This window comes from Struthio camelus, chromosome Z (genome assembly GCF_040807025.1).
Source record: "Struthio camelus isolate bStrCam1 chromosome Z, bStrCam1.hap1, whole genome shotgun sequence".
Lineage (NCBI taxonomy): Eukaryota > Metazoa > Chordata > Aves > Struthioniformes > Struthionidae > Struthio > Struthio camelus.
Genome location: NC_090982.1, coordinates 63,704,035 through 63,721,200, shown reverse-complemented (window position 1 = coordinate 63,721,200; position 17,166 = coordinate 63,704,035). Strand labels below are relative to the sequence as shown.

At 38.6% G+C, this 17,166-nt stretch overlaps 2 protein-coding genes across 12 annotated transcripts in view; one reads left to right on the top strand and one right to left on the bottom strand.

Annotated features, from left to right (window-relative positions):
* Nucleotides 1-10,548, bottom strand: part of TENT2 (terminal nucleotidyltransferase 2) — a 45,655-nt gene extending 35,107 nt beyond the window's left edge. For 2 of the 11 annotated variants that reach the window (XM_068927590.1, XM_068927589.1), the window contains exons 1-7: nt 10,362-10,499; nt 8,819-9,010; nt 8,059-8,184; nt 5,538-5,787; nt 4,310-4,424; nt 4,098-4,189; nt 2,979-3,045 (exon numbers count right to left, since the gene is read on the bottom strand). In XM_068927590.1, coding sequence (XP_068783691.1) covers nt 2,979-3,045; nt 4,098-4,189; nt 4,310-4,424; nt 5,538-5,787; nt 8,059-8,184; nt 8,819-8,973 — 805 coding nt within the window. In that variant the 5' untranslated portion in view covers nt 8,974-9,010; nt 10,362-10,499. Of the gene's footprint in view, nt 1-2,978; nt 3,046-4,097; nt 4,190-4,309; nt 4,425-5,537; nt 5,788-6,305; nt 6,376-8,058; nt 8,185-8,818; nt 9,011-9,799; nt 9,895-10,361 lie in introns of those variants that run through there. The other 9 variants (XM_068927591.1, XM_068927593.1, XM_068927587.1 and 6 more) reach the window with 9 other exon arrangements.
* A 248-nt stretch (nt 10,549-10,796) lies between these two features.
* LOC104152994 (homer scaffold protein 1) overlaps nt 10,797-17,166 on the top strand; it is a 120,660-nt gene continuing 114,290 nt past the window's right edge. Inside the window, exons 1-3 of the mRNA XM_068927905.1 lie at nt 10,797-10,901; nt 11,257-11,402; nt 12,600-12,740. The gene's annotated coding sequence lies outside the window, so the exon portion shown is untranslated. The remainder of the gene's footprint in view (nt 10,902-11,256; nt 11,403-12,599; nt 12,741-17,166) is intronic.

Here is a 17,166-nt window from a genome sequence, read left to right as displayed (position 1 = left end):
CAGCGAGAGCTGATTAGATACCAGAAGCTTTCTCCCACTTTGCACCGTGACCAGGCTGAAAGACAAACTATGAAAGAGACAAATTAAGCTGAGCTCAGAATGCTTCCCAATTTATCAGTCAATCATGAAATTAAGGCAGGATAAGCAAAGAATCACTTTCTCTGTATAACCTTCCTTTTGGAATACACAGGAACACCCTGGAGTATAGGAAGAAAGAAAGATGAAGCCATTAAAAAGTACATCTAAAAAAACTGCTTACAAGTTTCTAAACTGCAATTCCTCTCATTCTACAACTGGGAAAAGGCTAAAAATGCTTGGAACACTATCTATACCACAGATATTCTCTTTATCAAGTTATTTCTGCTTACCCTTCTAACTCTTCTCTAAAACCTGGCAGTCCAAGAATTCAGCTTTAAATAGTATCAAATGACTTATCTTTCCTCCCCTTTCTTGTCTCTCACACATCCTGGCACGTATCACTTTGCTTTCATGCATGGCCTAAACTATGTTTATTTCTATTCTCTTGCGTAAGGCAAGGAGTAAGTATAATGACAACTCATACACTTGTGGAGAACGTGAACAGAGCTGCAGTCTGTCTTCCACAAAAGCAAAAAGAAACTATTTAAATAGGATGTTCAAATAAGATTACAGGATACCATCCTGTAACCCTTTAAGATTACAGGATACCATCACACGTATTAACCGGACAGTACAAAACTTAAGAATAATGATCAGAAGAGGTTTCATACCATTTTTGTCATTAAAAAGAGGAACGCATGCAACAAAAAGCATAAAATGCACATGCAAGACTTGTTTAATGAAATTGCAATTCTTAAAGAAGCTCTGTTATAGATCAATCTTACACTTGCTTTTATACACAGCAGCAGCATACACGCACTCATGCTCTGCCTTTAAGGCTACAAGTATGGTCCTCCTGACCACTGCACCTGGAATTCTGATTCAAGCTTCTAAGCAATAAAAAGGTGAATGACAGCCCTAAATTCCATTTGTACTTAATGTCTCAAAAGAATTACAATCGCCACACACATTCTCTAAATATCTGTACTTGTAGATCCCACCTTTGGCGATTAAGTGGCAGACAACTTCTGAAAACAGGAGGAGGTAGGAAATCATTTGAACAAAGATTGCAGCAGCGCTATTTAAAACAAACACACAAAAAACCTAACTTAACCATCAATCTGGAGCTGACAACAAACAGCCATTTCTAAGCACACAAACAGGGTGCCACTGAAGCATACTGCTGACTGTCTACCCAAGAGCAGAGAAAAAACATGAATCTATCCAACAGCTTTCAAAGTCTGTCTTCAAAAGAAAAGTTACTTTGAACATGTGGATGACAGCAATTGTATTTGCCTTAATAAGCTTTAATCAAAGTAACCAGCACTCTTATTTGTTTCAGAAGTATTAAAACTCAGCATAGCTGGACTATAGCTTCTAAATGGGGTAAAGCCAAATGGAAAGACCCATATGGAAAAGTGTTTGTTTTGAATGAAGTGAAAGTTTTTATTCCTGAGCAAAACAATTTTCAACAACTTTTGTCTACAAATTCTAGCCACAAAGCATCTATACTAGAAGAAAAAAAATGATAAAGGGCTTGGTATAAGACAGAGCATTGTGCTCAAAGAGATGTCAGAATTATGAAAAGATGATCTGAGAGGTCCAGATAAGACAACTGACAGAGTCATGCAGGAGCTGTAAGATTAACAGTGTTTTGCCCTGCCTCACCTTCCGAAGAACACTTCCAGAGAATATTTGATTAAATGAAGCTGAAGAAAGGTACTTGCTGTGCTAATTCCCTCTTGTCTTGCATCACACACAGGCCATGACACAAAAACACCTTCAGAGATCACTCCCACATGACAGCAATGTCTTTTTGTTACTGGTACACAAACTGGATTTTGTCTAAACCCAACTTACAGAACATAGCCTCTAGAAAAGAGGGTCATAATTTATTTAGATGCTCCCTTTCGGGTCCTGAGAACACAACTGTTTTATCACTGTGATTCCCAGAAAGCACTAGAATTATTTGTATCCTAGGCACACCAGACTAAGTTGCAGACCACTCATGCAAACATCAGCATATAATAGCAATAAGCCATTAAATATCAGATGTCTATACTGAGATAGATATATCAGGCTCTCCTCGAGTGAGCTGTTGAATTCCAGGTACGGACAACTCCCAGTGAAGAGGTTTTGAAGTCTGCACTGAAATTTATGGTTTGTTCCTCTTACCATTGCAGGATAGTTCAGAATAGCAACATAAGGAGTGACATCAAAAACGTATCACAAGTTGGAGAACTAAGTGGACAGAGTCATTGATATAAAAGATCCTGTTGTCTATTAATAATTCAAAGGATGGTACAAAAACCTTTTTGAAGTAGGAGGTTTTCACTTTTAAGTCAAGAACTGCTCCTGTGAATTATTCATCTAAAGGGTATCTAAACAACAGCTTACAAGAACTATGAGTTGATCTGTTTCTCCTAAATGTGCTGGTACTGTTAACATTTAAGATCTCCTTCACTAAGTTAACTATTTCACTAGTACCAAGGTCCAAAAGAAATTCCTACACAGTTTACTGCGAGTGACAGCTTATTTTACAAGTTCTTAGAGCACTGTCTCAAGGAAAGCACTGGAATGTAAAAGAGAAATAAACTAAAAGAGGTTTCCCAAACAGCAATCCACTTTTGAATCACGAACCACACACAAGAGAGTCATTTTAGATGCTACCCATTCTTGAAATCCACTAGCTTGGAGGGTAACCCTTAAGTTGTTCTATTTCAAACATCAAGCAAAATCAGAAATGTTACTAAGGTTTTTTTTTTTTCCTGCCCAGAAAAACTAAATACTACAGTTAGAAACCAGACAACATGCAAGTACCGAAGTAGTTATAACTGTACATCAACACTCCTTTCAGAATTGCCAATAATCTTACCACCTTGCTGTAGCCTGGAACTTACAAAGTTTAGTACTGAAGAGTTTTTGGACTAAGCTGAGTATATGCCTTGCTTCAGTCTTCTGATTTACCTGAAACATGATATTAAAATTAAAGATTAAAAATGTTATTTCCCATTTCATTTTTTTTTAATCCTTATACAACCAGCACATTTTAGTTTTCAAATAAAGGGAAAGTTTATTAAGTCTCATAATAAGAAGTAAACATGTATACATGCATACCAACACATTCCTCAGTCTACATATATATTTAATTTAGGAAAAAACAGACAAAATAATTTAGATCCATAGTAACTAGCAGACATTCAGAAATCTTCAAACTGTGAAGGAAAGCTAGCCCCACTTATAAAAAATGTAATACCATTCATTCGTGATGTTTCAGTTCTTCTAAAAATATCCTCTGTTTACCTTTTTGTTTATGTCTTTTCTCTCAAATTCCACATATAAAAATTCTCTTTCACCAAAAAAATATTTAAGATAGTTTGCATTATCAGGTTCATTTTTGTGACTGCACACTAAAACTTTTGTTGTTACTACCCCTCTAAAAAACCCTCACCTTATCTTATAGGATTTTATCTTAGTGGAAAGGTTGCCATTGCCTTTTCATCTGACAATTTCACCATGGAAACAGTTTTGAAAAGGAGGAAAGTTATTTAACAAACACTTATTGAAATGCCTAGTTTTGCTTTTTCATTGTGTTAGCTAATAATCTAAACAATTAAATAAATATAAAAATTGCACTTATTAAAAGTTGTTCCTGCATGTAGAAGAATTGGAGCTCTTTAACCAGCTTTCCTCCTGATGTTAGGCAACTCGCTTCTGTTACTCTGTGCTTTGTGCATTTGTGAAACTAGGGTAATGCTTGATTTTCAAAGGTTTTGCAGGGTTACAAGGTTTATAAGGTTAAATCCATATTTGCAACATCACGGGAGCCACAGTTCATAGCTATTATCAGTGTAAAAACATATTATTAAATCAAAGGATTTGACCCTTTGTTTCTCATGTTAGAATCAAGCCTGATAAAAATCACATACATTTTTAAAATAGTTACTGAATTTAAAGTGCTCAGGTTCCAGAGAGTGCACCAGGCAAACAGACTTTAATTATATTTTTAAATTACTTACTGGTTCTTCTTTAACCACGAGGCACAAGTCACCATCACTGCTACGCGTGCCAAAGCCATTCAGTGAGGATCCAACCAAAAAGAGTCTGCTCTCTGTACCAAAAGAATCACAGAAGAAAAACTGACGAGACATGTCTTAGTTTGGGAGGAAGGGAGAACTGTGATCATGACGAACATTCAAACCAATACTGAATGGTCAAATTCAAAACATACGTGGAAAAATTCGCTGAATTTCCCTCTGGAGTTCTGTTCTGCAGAGTTCTTTTCTGTTCAAATCACAGGTCTGCTGCTGACATGCTTGAAACAACTCCAAAACCTGCTGACTTAACTTGAAACACACATTCAAAAAGTAATGATATTGGGCAGTAAAACATTCTTTCCTGTCAGAGATGCAATTATATGAAAAATAGAAGAGACTGCATTAACAAGCAAATAAATTAAATGTCAGCATTGTTTCTCATAATCTATTCCTTTTTTGGGAGTTTTATCCTGCCTAAATTCATATTGAACACTTCCCCACAAGAAATTTCTGTAGTTTTTAATATTAAAGTTTGTCCAATCTTAGAAAAAGATGTCTCTCCACAGAAGATAACTTTTGCTCTATCAGTATCTGCGGCTTTTCAGGGATCAAGCAGTGAAAGACGACAGACATCTTTTGCTGACTTTAAAGTCACCAGTTTGACTACCTATAATAGGGAGAAAACAAAGATTAAAAACTGATTTAAGTTAGCTTTTTTATCTCAGCCCCACTCAAACTATCTAAGAAGTAGTCAGATCTTTGGTGGAAGCATGTGTTAATTGTTTCCTCTTTAATGATGATATTGCTATACGCTATAATCAACAGAAGTACTTATACAAAAGAAAAAAGCTGATGCAAGATGAAATATAAAAAGACTGATTAGCCACAAGCTTTTTTTTTTTTTTAAAAAAGAAACAGTTCCAATTCCAACGTCCACCTGAAGACGACATCTTCTTCTACATATGTATATATGAACAACAACTTTTATCTCCTTCTGAAGGGGAGCAGAGGACATCTTTACAGGCCCCATATCATATTATTCAGAACAGGCTTCTCCCATGTTACTGGCTTATTTCATCAGGACCTCCCCCAGTCATGCAACACACCAACCACCCTTCCAATTCCTACTATGCCTGGATCAGACAGGTAAATTTCCTGAAATCAACAAGGGAAAAAAACCAAACAACTATACAAAAAAAAAAAACCCTCCAAAATCAAACATACTAACAAAGAGGCTATACAGAACTGGGAAGACCATAACAGCAGGTACATTTACTGATATGCTGCTATTCCTTATAAATAAAGCTCAGCAGCAGAGATGCCATGACATGTCACTGAACCCCAAGGAAGTTTTTATTGTCTCCCCCAGCATCACGGAGTCTCACCAGGACAAGGTAAAGCACAGGCATAGATAGGTATTACCTTATCTTTGGCCACAGGGAGCGTGGTCTCTATAGGGTCTGAAAACGAAGCGTCTCGCAATGGAGGGACACATCCAGTTAAATCTGGTAGGTAATGTGCATGAAACAGTTGAGATGGAATGGATCCTGGGAAGGAGTATCTACGTTCTTCCGGTAAAGGCACTGTTTGGTTAACTACAGTTGTTTCGCGATGAGGTGAATGAAACCGCTGCCGTTTGACATCATATGGAACGTTTTGTTCGCTTAGTCTCCTACAAAAAAAAATAAGACAGTAATTCCTGTAGCTTGCAAGCTCCAACATACGATTAAAGTACACTCGCTACAAATACTTATGATTATTAACTGTGACTATCTCACTAAAACCATCTACAGAAACAAAAAGCGTGCCCATCCTAGATATTAGGTGAAATAAACCTGGAACGGGAAATGCAAGAGAAGACAACTGCAAAAGCACAGCTACCCTTGAAGTGGATTGATGCAACTGCTTAACAGGAGTATTTATATTAACCAGTTGAAACCAAATGGCAAGTTCAGTCAAGCAGGATAACTAGAAAAGACGAATGCTAGAATATTTGTGACCATATATTCTTTTTCTTTTTTTCTTTTTTTTTTTTTTTTAAAAGATACATACAGAGTACATAAGCATACTTTTTAAAAACTAAAATCTACAGAAGTGCAGTGAGAAGTTTTGTGAACTCTGAATACCCAGTGACGAATAAGAAGTTCAGCAGTGGGGAAGGGAGAAAAAACAAACAAAAAAAAAACTTACCACAATAGCCATTCAAAATGTAGCATTTGTCTGTGCAGGCTTAGATTGTACAGACAGTAAAATGTGTAATCTGGGCAAAAAAGAACCACTATTCATTTGACAAATCAAACTAACGATTGTATTACGCTATGCAGGTCATAAACCTAATGCCTCATTTTCAAACATAAATTTTTATCTCCACACTAACTCATTAGTCACAGAAATTCCTATGTGTTTTAAAAGATATAGTGATCTTATGGACAGCCCCTTGGCATCTGAACTCTTTATTAAGAAAAAGTTGTACTGCAAGGTAAAGTGGTTGAATACCACAGTCTACCACACCAAAGAATATAAAAGAGGACATTCATATTTTGTTTATATATTAAGTAACTGCACATAAGCTAAGTAATATAGGGATATTCACACATTTTTAAAAAAGCATGAAATCAAATATTGATATTATGTATGAACAAATTAACTATTAATAAAACTATAGTTATTCTTTCTAGTAAGAAAGGTTGGCATCAGAATTGCTTTATGACCCAGAGAGACAATATTAATGAAACAAAGATTTAACTAACAAGATCTCAAGTCATCCTTTCAATTTTTAAGGTCTCAGCTGTCTTTCTGATAGAAGTTAATAATGACAGTACCTGCCACAGTCTTAAAGGAATGCATAATGTAACATTAAATCAAAACATGAAGCTGTTTCAGCTTATTTTAACAGAGAAGAACTTACAAGAACTAATCTTCACGGAAAATATCTTAAGAAGAGTTCACTCAAGATCTAAAGAACTAGTTGACTGCAAATCCCTTAACACAGCATAGCTTTCCATAAGTCAGACTGCTGAAGGGAAAAATATGCATACAGCATGCAAAACCAGGACTTTCTTTAGTTAACAAGATACCTATATAACCAACTATAGCTTAATGCTATATATTTAACTATTCATATCCTCTCAGCTGTTAAATCAGGAAGAACAACAACATACAGGCAAGAGTTTCAAAGACAGGATTACTTAAGGCTTCTTCCCTACCACCTGGTTCACATAGTTAATTAAAAGTTATACAAACATTTATCAACTATTATTTTCTAAACCGATAAGCAGGATATGAAAATCATTTTTTAAAATGTTAAGAGAAAATAAAATTGCACTCTCATCTGCAATTTCTCTTTTTGTTGCATGAAGGAAGTTACCTAAATTCAAGTAAGTATGGCTTTTGCCAAAAAAGGAAAAAAATTATGTTTTCATAAAATTTCCCCACCCAAAGTGCTTGAATTTATAACTTTGTATTTGAAAAATAAAACTTCACATAATTAAGAAGAGCAAGAGAAACATGTAGTGCATCCTCAGAAAAACATCACGATTCCCATAAAACACTGAAGGAGAAATTTTACTCTCAACTTGATAAAACAACAAGAAAACATTCAATGCATTGACACAAACCTTCTAACAGTCAAGCACACACAGACTATGATCTACTGCAACATTAAAATAAAACAAACAAGTCAGTTCTGTAAGGCCACAACTGCTGTGAGAGAAAAACTACACGTACTGGATCACTAATGTTGACTAAAATTCTCAAAAGCAAGTACATGAATGCTTTAAAGTGCCATGACATGTGAATATGGCCTACTGATCAGAAAGGCTGTATTCACTATTCTTAGTATTTCTATTGAAATTCAAGTTGCTCAAGAAACATAGGTTATATAACCTATGTTATACATTATAATCAGAAGTAATTACTTACACACACTCATTAAAGAACTTACTTTCTTCCTCGGAATGACGTGGGGGCAGTAGATGTATGTACTGGACTGACATTTCCGTAAGTCAATGGCTGAGGTGTAACAGCTGGAAGAGTTGCAAGGTTCCCACTCAACAGAGCCCTAGAAAGACTACAGTCCATAACTATTATTCATACAATACCTAAGAGATCGTTTTTGGTTGATTGCTTTTCTTCAGTAAATACAAAACTCTGCAAGTCTTGACGTTTTTCCTTAGGAACAATACACGCGTCCTTTCTATTCAAAATGAAGTTTCAATATATAGTACACTTTTCATTGAAAAATGGAAGGTGGTCATTCTTCAGAGCAAATATGCAAAACCTTTTGCAAATGAACTAAGGGAGCATTAAAGTTAAGAGGCTAGAAGCGCTACGATTTTTCAAATTTCACTCCAAGCATAAATGCTTCTTCCCCTTTTCATCTCCCTTCTGGATTCCTCAGTGAACATATACAACTGAAGACCATCAAAACCAAACCGTAGATTATTAACTGTAACTAGTGAAATGATATCTCATGTATTACACACAACGCAGGAGAGCATTAAAACTTGCAGGTCACCAACAGAAGTGATATAGTTATATTTTCACACAAGATATCTTTCTATATTTCAAGTTTTATGCAGTACAATATTAAAAATACTGACAACCATGCTTCATAAACAGAAGTGTTTCTTTCAAAAGACAGTTAACTGTCTTTTACAATTCGATCCCCCCTCCCACCCCCAATCAAATCTTATTGTACTTACGCTGCATTCTGAAAGTTAAACTGAGCATCAATAATTTGCTGGTGAGAGAGAAGAGCAGGTGGTATGTTTAGAGGAAGCTTATTGAAGAAGGTACTGTGCTGTTGATGTTTTGGAGGGAAGGGTGGACGACCCAAGTTGGAGGAATTTGGGAACATGCTCTTCTGTACTGGAAGCAAACATGTATCCTTTTACCTACCAAAATAAATAAATAAGGCAACAAAATATAATACTAGTTACTTTTTAAACCTTTTAAACTTTTGGGTTAAACATTGCAATAATCTAAAATATACTTCTGCAAATTGCTTAAAATAATAGTGATTGTGGATGAGTTTATCACCTTTCAGGAGAATATCCTGAACAAAAATACTATGTTCAAGTTTTATTATTGCTACTTCATTTACTTACTCTTAAAAGTGAATTTTGCTTAGCTTTCCCCAATTTTAGCTTTTACTTCAGAAAAGTTGTTAAGAAAATTAAAATAAAGTTGTTCATTGTCTCAAAGAAAATGAACATATCTTAAAGGAATATGTTTTATACTTCAAAAACTCCTCCAAGATGCTCAGAATATATATGAAGAAACACTGGACTATACCACAAGAACATACAGATACAGCTGATCACAAACTATAAGCAAAATTAGTTCATTTGCATAGTATGACATGCAAATAAGCAGTGCAAATAAGCAGTCAAATGATGAAAGTAATTTTAAAGTAATCTATACATGCTTTAAGAATATCATATACATAATGTAGTCTTGTGCCTTTGCCTGCAAAATGGATTCTTTGACAGTAAATGTACATTTTTCTATCTTTTAAAATTAAAATTGATTCTGGCACAACGGAACACTCGATCTTACATCATTATACATTAGCAGAAGAATCAGATGAAAAAGAAAATCTTTGCCTCTACAACAGGCTAAACTGCATGCTACATATATCATTTTGCAAATTATCAGTATTACAGACCGAAAGGTCAACTTACATGTAGGAAACAAAACAGGTTTCACATCGTATGTGGCAAGACTATGTTAGAAGTTTTTTAAAAATGCAGTTACCAGTATGGAATACATCTCTTAGCTGCAGTGAAAAACCCAGTATTATTTTCAAGTTTCATCAGCTAGTTTTTATTTCAGTCTTAAATCAGAACCCTGCAAACAGGGTTCTGCAATGACGTTACCTTCCCTAAATCAAAATCCAAAATAAAGCAAGGTTGTAATATTATTGTCTCAGAGAAACTGTAATAGCATCTACGATGACTTTCAGTGCTGCCTATCGTGACAGGAAGCGAAAAGTACGAACTCTCCAAAAAGAGGTTCATCGGCATCACAATTCAGGTACACCCTCCCATGTGGGAGTTTATTTCAAACAGGCATGTACTTCTGGGGGAGAATTACAGAGGCGTAAACAAGTGAAGGCTTGTAGGGGAGGCCGAGCTCCCGCGCCCCCCGCTCCCCGAGCGCTCCCCCTGCGGCCCGGGAGCGGCCCCGCCGCCTCACACCGCCCCCGCCGCGCCGGCGGAGCCGCGGGACCCCCGCGACACTCACTCCAGGCCTGGGGCTCGCCAGCGGCGCCAAGCAGTCCCCCCCTCCTCTCCTCTCCTCTCCGCTTCGCTCCGCCCGCAGGCGCCGGGCAGGGCGGCGGCGGGGCCTTAGGGCCGGGGCCTTGGGGCCGGGGCGGCGCTGCGCGGCGCTGCCCCGGTCTCCGCTCGGCTCCGCTCTCCCCGCGGGCAGCGCGGGCCGGAAGCAAACAAACGCTCCTCCAGCTGAGCGCTGCCCCCTGACCCGGATCCCAAAAAAGCCGGCAGGAAGCGGCCGCTCCGCGGAGCCGTGTCGCCGCCTCTCCCCGGCCGTGTGCCGGGGCCGCCGTGCGCATGCGCCTCGGGCGGGAACGTGCGGCGGCTGCCGGGGCGGCCGTTGCGTGGCCGTTGGGCAGCGCGCGGCCGCTCCCCTCCCCCCCACCCCACCCCTGCGCGGCCCGGGCGGCGGCGGCGGCGGGGGGGGAGGGGCGAGCCGTGCGGCCTGTCGCGGCCGTTGGGACGGCGGCCGTTGCCGGCGGAGACCCGGCCGCGGCGGCCGCGGGAACGGGTAGGCTGCTGACGGAGCAGGGGCCGAGAGCAGATGGCGCCGTGCGAGGCCGCGCTGGCGTCTCCTACGCGGTGCCCCGGCCCTGGGCACGCGTGGGGCGGCGCGCCGTGGGCGGTTGCCCGGATGAGATGCTGCGCGTCTCACACGGCGGAAGGCTCCGGCGCTGACAGCCGCGGGCGCGGGTGGTGTGGGAGGAGGGATCCTCCTTGCGTCTGCCCTTTATCTGTGCAGCTCGGCTAGGGTGCGGGCGTTTGGGCTCCGTCCTTAGGCTGGGGCTGCAGCAGCATCACTTCCCTGCAAAGCAGCACGCCAAATCCCAACCCGGCCTCACAGCAGCTCTCTTCTCTATCCCCAGCTGCCATTGTTTGCCAGTGTCTTGTCTGACAAATGTCTGACAGCCTTTCTGTATTGAAGAAGGAATAAAAGGAAGAGGTTACAGCTGACAGTGTTCCACTGACAAGCAATACTGACTAAAGCCAAAAGATAGGATCAACAGTACAGGTATTTTGCTGTTCAAACTTGCTGGTGGTTTGTAGTTGAACTACAGTACAGAAGTGTGTCAAAAGGGTAATATTTGAATAAATAAGTTAGAGTTTGACCACCAGAGATGATGGGTGTGCTAGGACAAATCTGAAGGGTCGGTGTCAAGAACTGGCTAAAATGATTGTACCCTGAAAAATTCAGATCAGAATTCAGAGATCAGAAGATTTGAGCCAAATTAAGACTAAATTCCTTCCTAGGGAGAAGGACAACCACTGTAGTGAACTCTTGGCATTCAGTAGGTACTGAAATAATGAGTTTAGTCATATACACGGAAACTGTTAAAGCTTCTTTCCTTGAGAAGGAAGAATCAGGTTGAGAGCTTGTTCATCTTGGCCACAGCTAGGATTATCATAAATTAAGGCTGCAGCCACTCATAAATAGACCTAATGGATAAGAAAGAGGCAAAGCACAGGGGTCCAGGTAAAGTGGGGCTGCAAATCAACTGCCAAGGGAAGGTTTGGCAGCGAGAAGAATTCTCCGCTGAGGACTTCTTTATCTCAGCTATGACCGGGGATCGTTGTGTAAGAGTCAGCCCATGGCTAGGGTTAGGGTTAGGAGACAAACCCTTAGCAGGGGCATAGATGGAGATGAACTGCAAAGGTGGGTTGCCAAGGCAAGATTTGGGCTGCAAAAAGAATTCTCTCCAGAGGACTTTTTTGTCTCTGCTGCACTTGGAGTTGACATGGGTTAAGGCCTCAGGCACTCTCAGGGTTAGCGTTAGAAGAAAGACAAAGTCTAGGGGTCTAAATGAAATGGGGCTACAAATGGACTAGCAAGGGAAGATTTGGGCTGCAAAACCTATGATCTCCTGCAAACTTTTGTCACTTCTAGGCTTACGGTAGAAGAGAGGCAAAGCTTAGGGGTCCTGCTGGGGAGAGGTTGTGAAGGCCAGGTTTGTGCAACCAAAAGAGTTCTCCCTGAGAGCTTTTCCATCTTGGCCATAGTTTGGGGTCTTTGGCTAAGATCAGCCCACAGTTAAGCTTAGGGTTAGGGTAAGGGCTATTGATTTAGAGCGCAGGAGTTGTTTGGGTGTTGATAAGAGTTTGCAATGGGAAGGGCTGGAATGGGAAAATAATTCTGCTCTGTGAAGGAATTCAATCCCGAGGGAGCTTAAACAGAGGATGAGTAGTATAATAGATCTTTATTTTCATGCAGATCCTACCAATGCACAGTTACACAGGACTTTAACTTGATTTTCGTCTGGAACTCAGTCCTCTTTATACACTATCATATTTTGTTGGAATCAAAACTAACATGCTGTTCTTCAAGGCTTTTCACATTTGCCATGGGCCTACAGTAAGTTCCATATTGATAATAGTGTTTGTAGTAGTGTATTAAGTGCCACATTTGTTGTACAGCTAAAAGTGAAAAAGAGAGAGGCTTGGAAGTGCGTATACCTGATTGTACGTAGCACCTAACACGTAACGTGTGTTGCTGCTTTTTTCCTTGTCTGCTTTTCCTCCGCTCCACTAGCAGGCACAACCTGCTATTTTGTGTTTGCCTTAATCCAGGTATTAAACCTAACCATTTTGGGCATAGCCTGCCCACACTTAAGGGTTTTTCTGCATGTCATACTTACTATCTGTTTGTCAAAATAGCCACACATTTCATTGAGGCACCTAAATAACCTGACATTTTACAAATCACCAACAGCCTTCTGAGACCAATCTCTGTGCCCTGACTTGCTGAGAGTTATTGTGCAGATTTTTTCAATATGTGCATTGTTTCTTACTTCCTGATCCTGACTGCAAGGTCAGAAAGTTATAGCAGTGATAATGGTAATAGATAGCTTAGATCCTCTTTTGCCAGAAAAGACCTGCAAAGCCTTACCGCTACTTTTACTCATTCATGACAAAGAATCAGACTGCTGGTCAAGAGACGCTCTGCTGAACAACCTAAGCAACAGGGAATTTGAGAACTAGCGCTTGAGATTTCACCAGATCTCCCCAAATGGAATATGATTAGGAATGATCTTGTGTTTATACCTCCAAAGAGATTATTGTCATGAAATAAAAAATGGTTTATTTATTTTAACAGAACGGTTTGTAAGACAAATTTATTAAACAACAACAAAGAATCTGAATGAACAATGAAAGAAGTTTGTGATCTCTAATAGAAGCAGAGGCTGAATTCAGCCTTTAAAAACTACGAACAGTATTTAGTCCTAAAGGATAGAGAAGAAAATGGCTTCCAGAAGTCAATGTTAAAGAAGCCTCCGATACACCAGTTGCAATCTCTGTCATAGAATGGAAACAATTATGCAACAGTAGAGTTCCTGTTTGGTGTTATTCATAATTTTCTGAAACTCTTTTTGAGCCAAACTGTTCCAGGTTTGGTTGCTCTCTGAAGGTGAATAGTGCTGGAAAGTTTGGTCAAAGTAGTTTGACATACAGTAGCTCAAATAGAAGAAGTGGAGAAAAGTCTAATTTTCTATGGAAACCTTTGACTGATCTTAAAAAGTCTATAGGCTCCTTGCTTTATCTTTTGCACCAGACAAAACCTATGAGAACTGGTCCAGGAGAATGTTTAGAATATGCTTTACGATAGGAAACTCATCATTATGAAAGAGCATTGGATACTATAGCTTTTAAAAGTGTTATTGATTAAGAATGATTAAAAACATCTACTCAGTTGACTGTGATGTTTCCCTATCAACTTTCTTGAAACATTTTTCAATCTGGGGTGCAGCTACAATGTATCGTCATTTATTTCTTACTAGTCTCAAGGACCAGATCTGGAATAATGAAAGTTGTATCAGCACAGTGTTTCCTTTTGCATATATCCATTTTCATATTTTGCAATGAGGCAGAACATGGCAAGTATATTAAAATAAGAAATGTAACCTCCTATGAAATAATGGAGCTGTAACAGGGATTAATATGGCTCCACAATGAAGACTGTTGCTTTTTAATCATGATACCCATATGATACGCTTTGCAGTTTGTTTGGAAGTCAGGATGTTCTGGGATTGAAGCCAAACCAGAGACTTAAGTCTAAAATAAATTTTCTGTACCAGGGAAAAGCAGCTTTACTCATGAAAACAATATAGGATTTTAATAATAACACAAAGAACTTTAATCAGATGTACATTAAGAAACAATATTAAAAAAGCACAAATCAATTGCTACATGTTGGCAGATGTCCATATCCACCTTAACTGCAAGATTCACAAGCTTAGCAAGAAAATACTGAAGGTAAAATTCATAGTTTTCTTAATTAAACAAATACAACACATTTTATGTCACTATACAACAGCCTGTTTCTGACTTAGCAGTGATTTGTATTTTATGCCCATATCTGCTTCCTCAGTGCTTTTAAAGTGAGAAATCAGTTGATATATTTATTACAATAAGTTAATTTATATGAACTTATACACATATCACATAACATACAATGCACTATTTATAAAATGCAATTAGTATGTAAGATATATGCATGCCAATGTATATTAACTATACAAATGTGTATATTCCATTTATGAATTATAGCTTAAAATCATAAAATATAGATTTTATAATTCTATTGTGCTGATTTATAGCAAAATATGTACGTATGGCAATTTTTATTTGGGATGACTTAAAAACATATCTACACATGAATGATCCCCTGTCTCTTTCTCAGATGAGTTGAATTTGTACTATGCCATTTTAGATTATTGTTGAAAATACAGTGGTTTTTTTTTATGAGAATTGAAACTGTTGGGATAAATGGTTAATGCTGCGCACCAGTTAGATGTGTGACTGTCTTAGCTAGTCATTTCATGACTTCATTACTTCTATTTTTTAAATTTTGTAATTAAATGCCTTTATATTTAACTCTTTTTAAAAGAAATACTGGATTCTGGATTTTCCTAAATTTTAATATTTTCTCTTTTGCCTGAATAAAGACAAGTTTTAAAACATAGAAATGGGGTCGTGAATTTTGATTGAAACAGTGGAGGATGCCAATTACTTCTGCACAGTTCTACAAAACTGTTTTGTTTTGCTTTATCTTGTTTTGTTTTGTTTTAATCCATCCTAATCCTGTGAGGATAGTCATGTTCCCCAAGCCCTGAATTAATCAATCAAGCCTTTGAAAGCCTTGCATGAGAAGCCAGTTTCCAAAGGTTAATCCTTTAACACGGTATTGGCTTATTGTTATGAAGGTGTAGGTGATACTCACTGTGGCCTAGCTGGTCTTTTTACCAGTAGCTGCAAAATAACAATTTAACATTAATGGATCTGGCTATACCTAATGATTAACCTAACTTTGTGCATTAGAAACCCAGCCCAGGGGATGGCAGTGGACAGATGGACAGACACAATCTTTTTTCTGTCGTAAAGTACTAAGCCCTTTGTAGAGGCAGAAAAGCATTACCTCTATTTTATACTTGACTTTACTGAATTAAGCATACACTTAGAAGTTAGGAGGTCTCAGCTAGCATACTGAGATTTGAACAAGTTGGAAGGGCCTACTCTCTGGGCTGATAAATAAAACATAGCTTGCCACCTGCTGTCCGAGCTCTTTCCCTGGTTTCATTCATATGTGCACTGCCAAAGGTTGGGTGTGAGAGCTAGCTGTTGGTGGTCAACCTGAATTCTGTTATGTTACATTTCTTTACAATCTCCTTCAACTACTTATGTCTGGTTTTGTTTGTTCTTTGTGGAAAATGCAGCTGAACAGCCAGTTTATTTGATTCTGGAGTTCTCCTTTGTTTAAGAACTACTTTTGGTCAGCTAGATTTAGATGATGACGGTATTTTACGGAAGATTTTTCCTCTGGTGGCTTTGCTGACAAAGATGTGTGTCTTTCAACTAGTCCTGACTATCAGGCAATTCCCTACTCTTATCCCCCCGAAAGATTTTTAAAGATATTGCAATTCTGCATATTACAAGCTTCCTTACACAAAAGCTATTTGTAAAGTTTGCTTGAACTTAAAATCCCACTTCACTTGGCAGAATGAGGTACATCTTTATGTACCATGAAAACTTTGAAATAAAATATTCTAGTATTTAAGAGTTTTTACTCAAGAAATCAGAGCATTGTCAAGTCTTAAGATTACCTTAAACTTGACAATATGTGTATATCTGTTTTTTTCAGGGCTTTTCTAGTATTCCAGAGATGGACAGATATCTGTGTGCTTGGAATACCCATATGTAGTCCTAGTGAAGTCAGTTGCAGAAGTCTATCAAAAACTGTAGGATCAAAATTGAAACAATACTGTCCACTGCAGCACTAATCCGTAATGTTGGTTTTATTCACAACCAGTATTTTTCCAGATACACTTGGTATATGTTCTTTAATGAGTTGTAATTCAAATAATCTGATTTTTCCCCTTTTACACTTGCAGACGTGTTCCCTCTTGCCTTCAACTTTAATCTGGCATTTTTCAGGACAGATGATAGTTTTTTTCAGCCAGTGTCACAGAGGAAGTGAATTTGGGCTCCGAAAGGGACGCTGCCTTATCTCTGAGGAGGCTACCACATATCCATAATGCATTACACCAGCTTGAGGCAAGTTCAGGCGTTCTTGTGAGCTATGTATTAGTACAGTTTCTTCTGAATAATTTATAGTGTTGCTGTGCAAACTAGGTTAGTATTGGGAGCCCTAGAAATGTCAGATTTCAAAATAATCTTTCTATTGGTAAAAGTATTCAGTGTGAAATACTATATTAAAGCAACACTGAAGCTGAGCTTTTGAAATCACAAAAGGCAGGAAATGCAGAGTTAAGGTTCCCATGGCA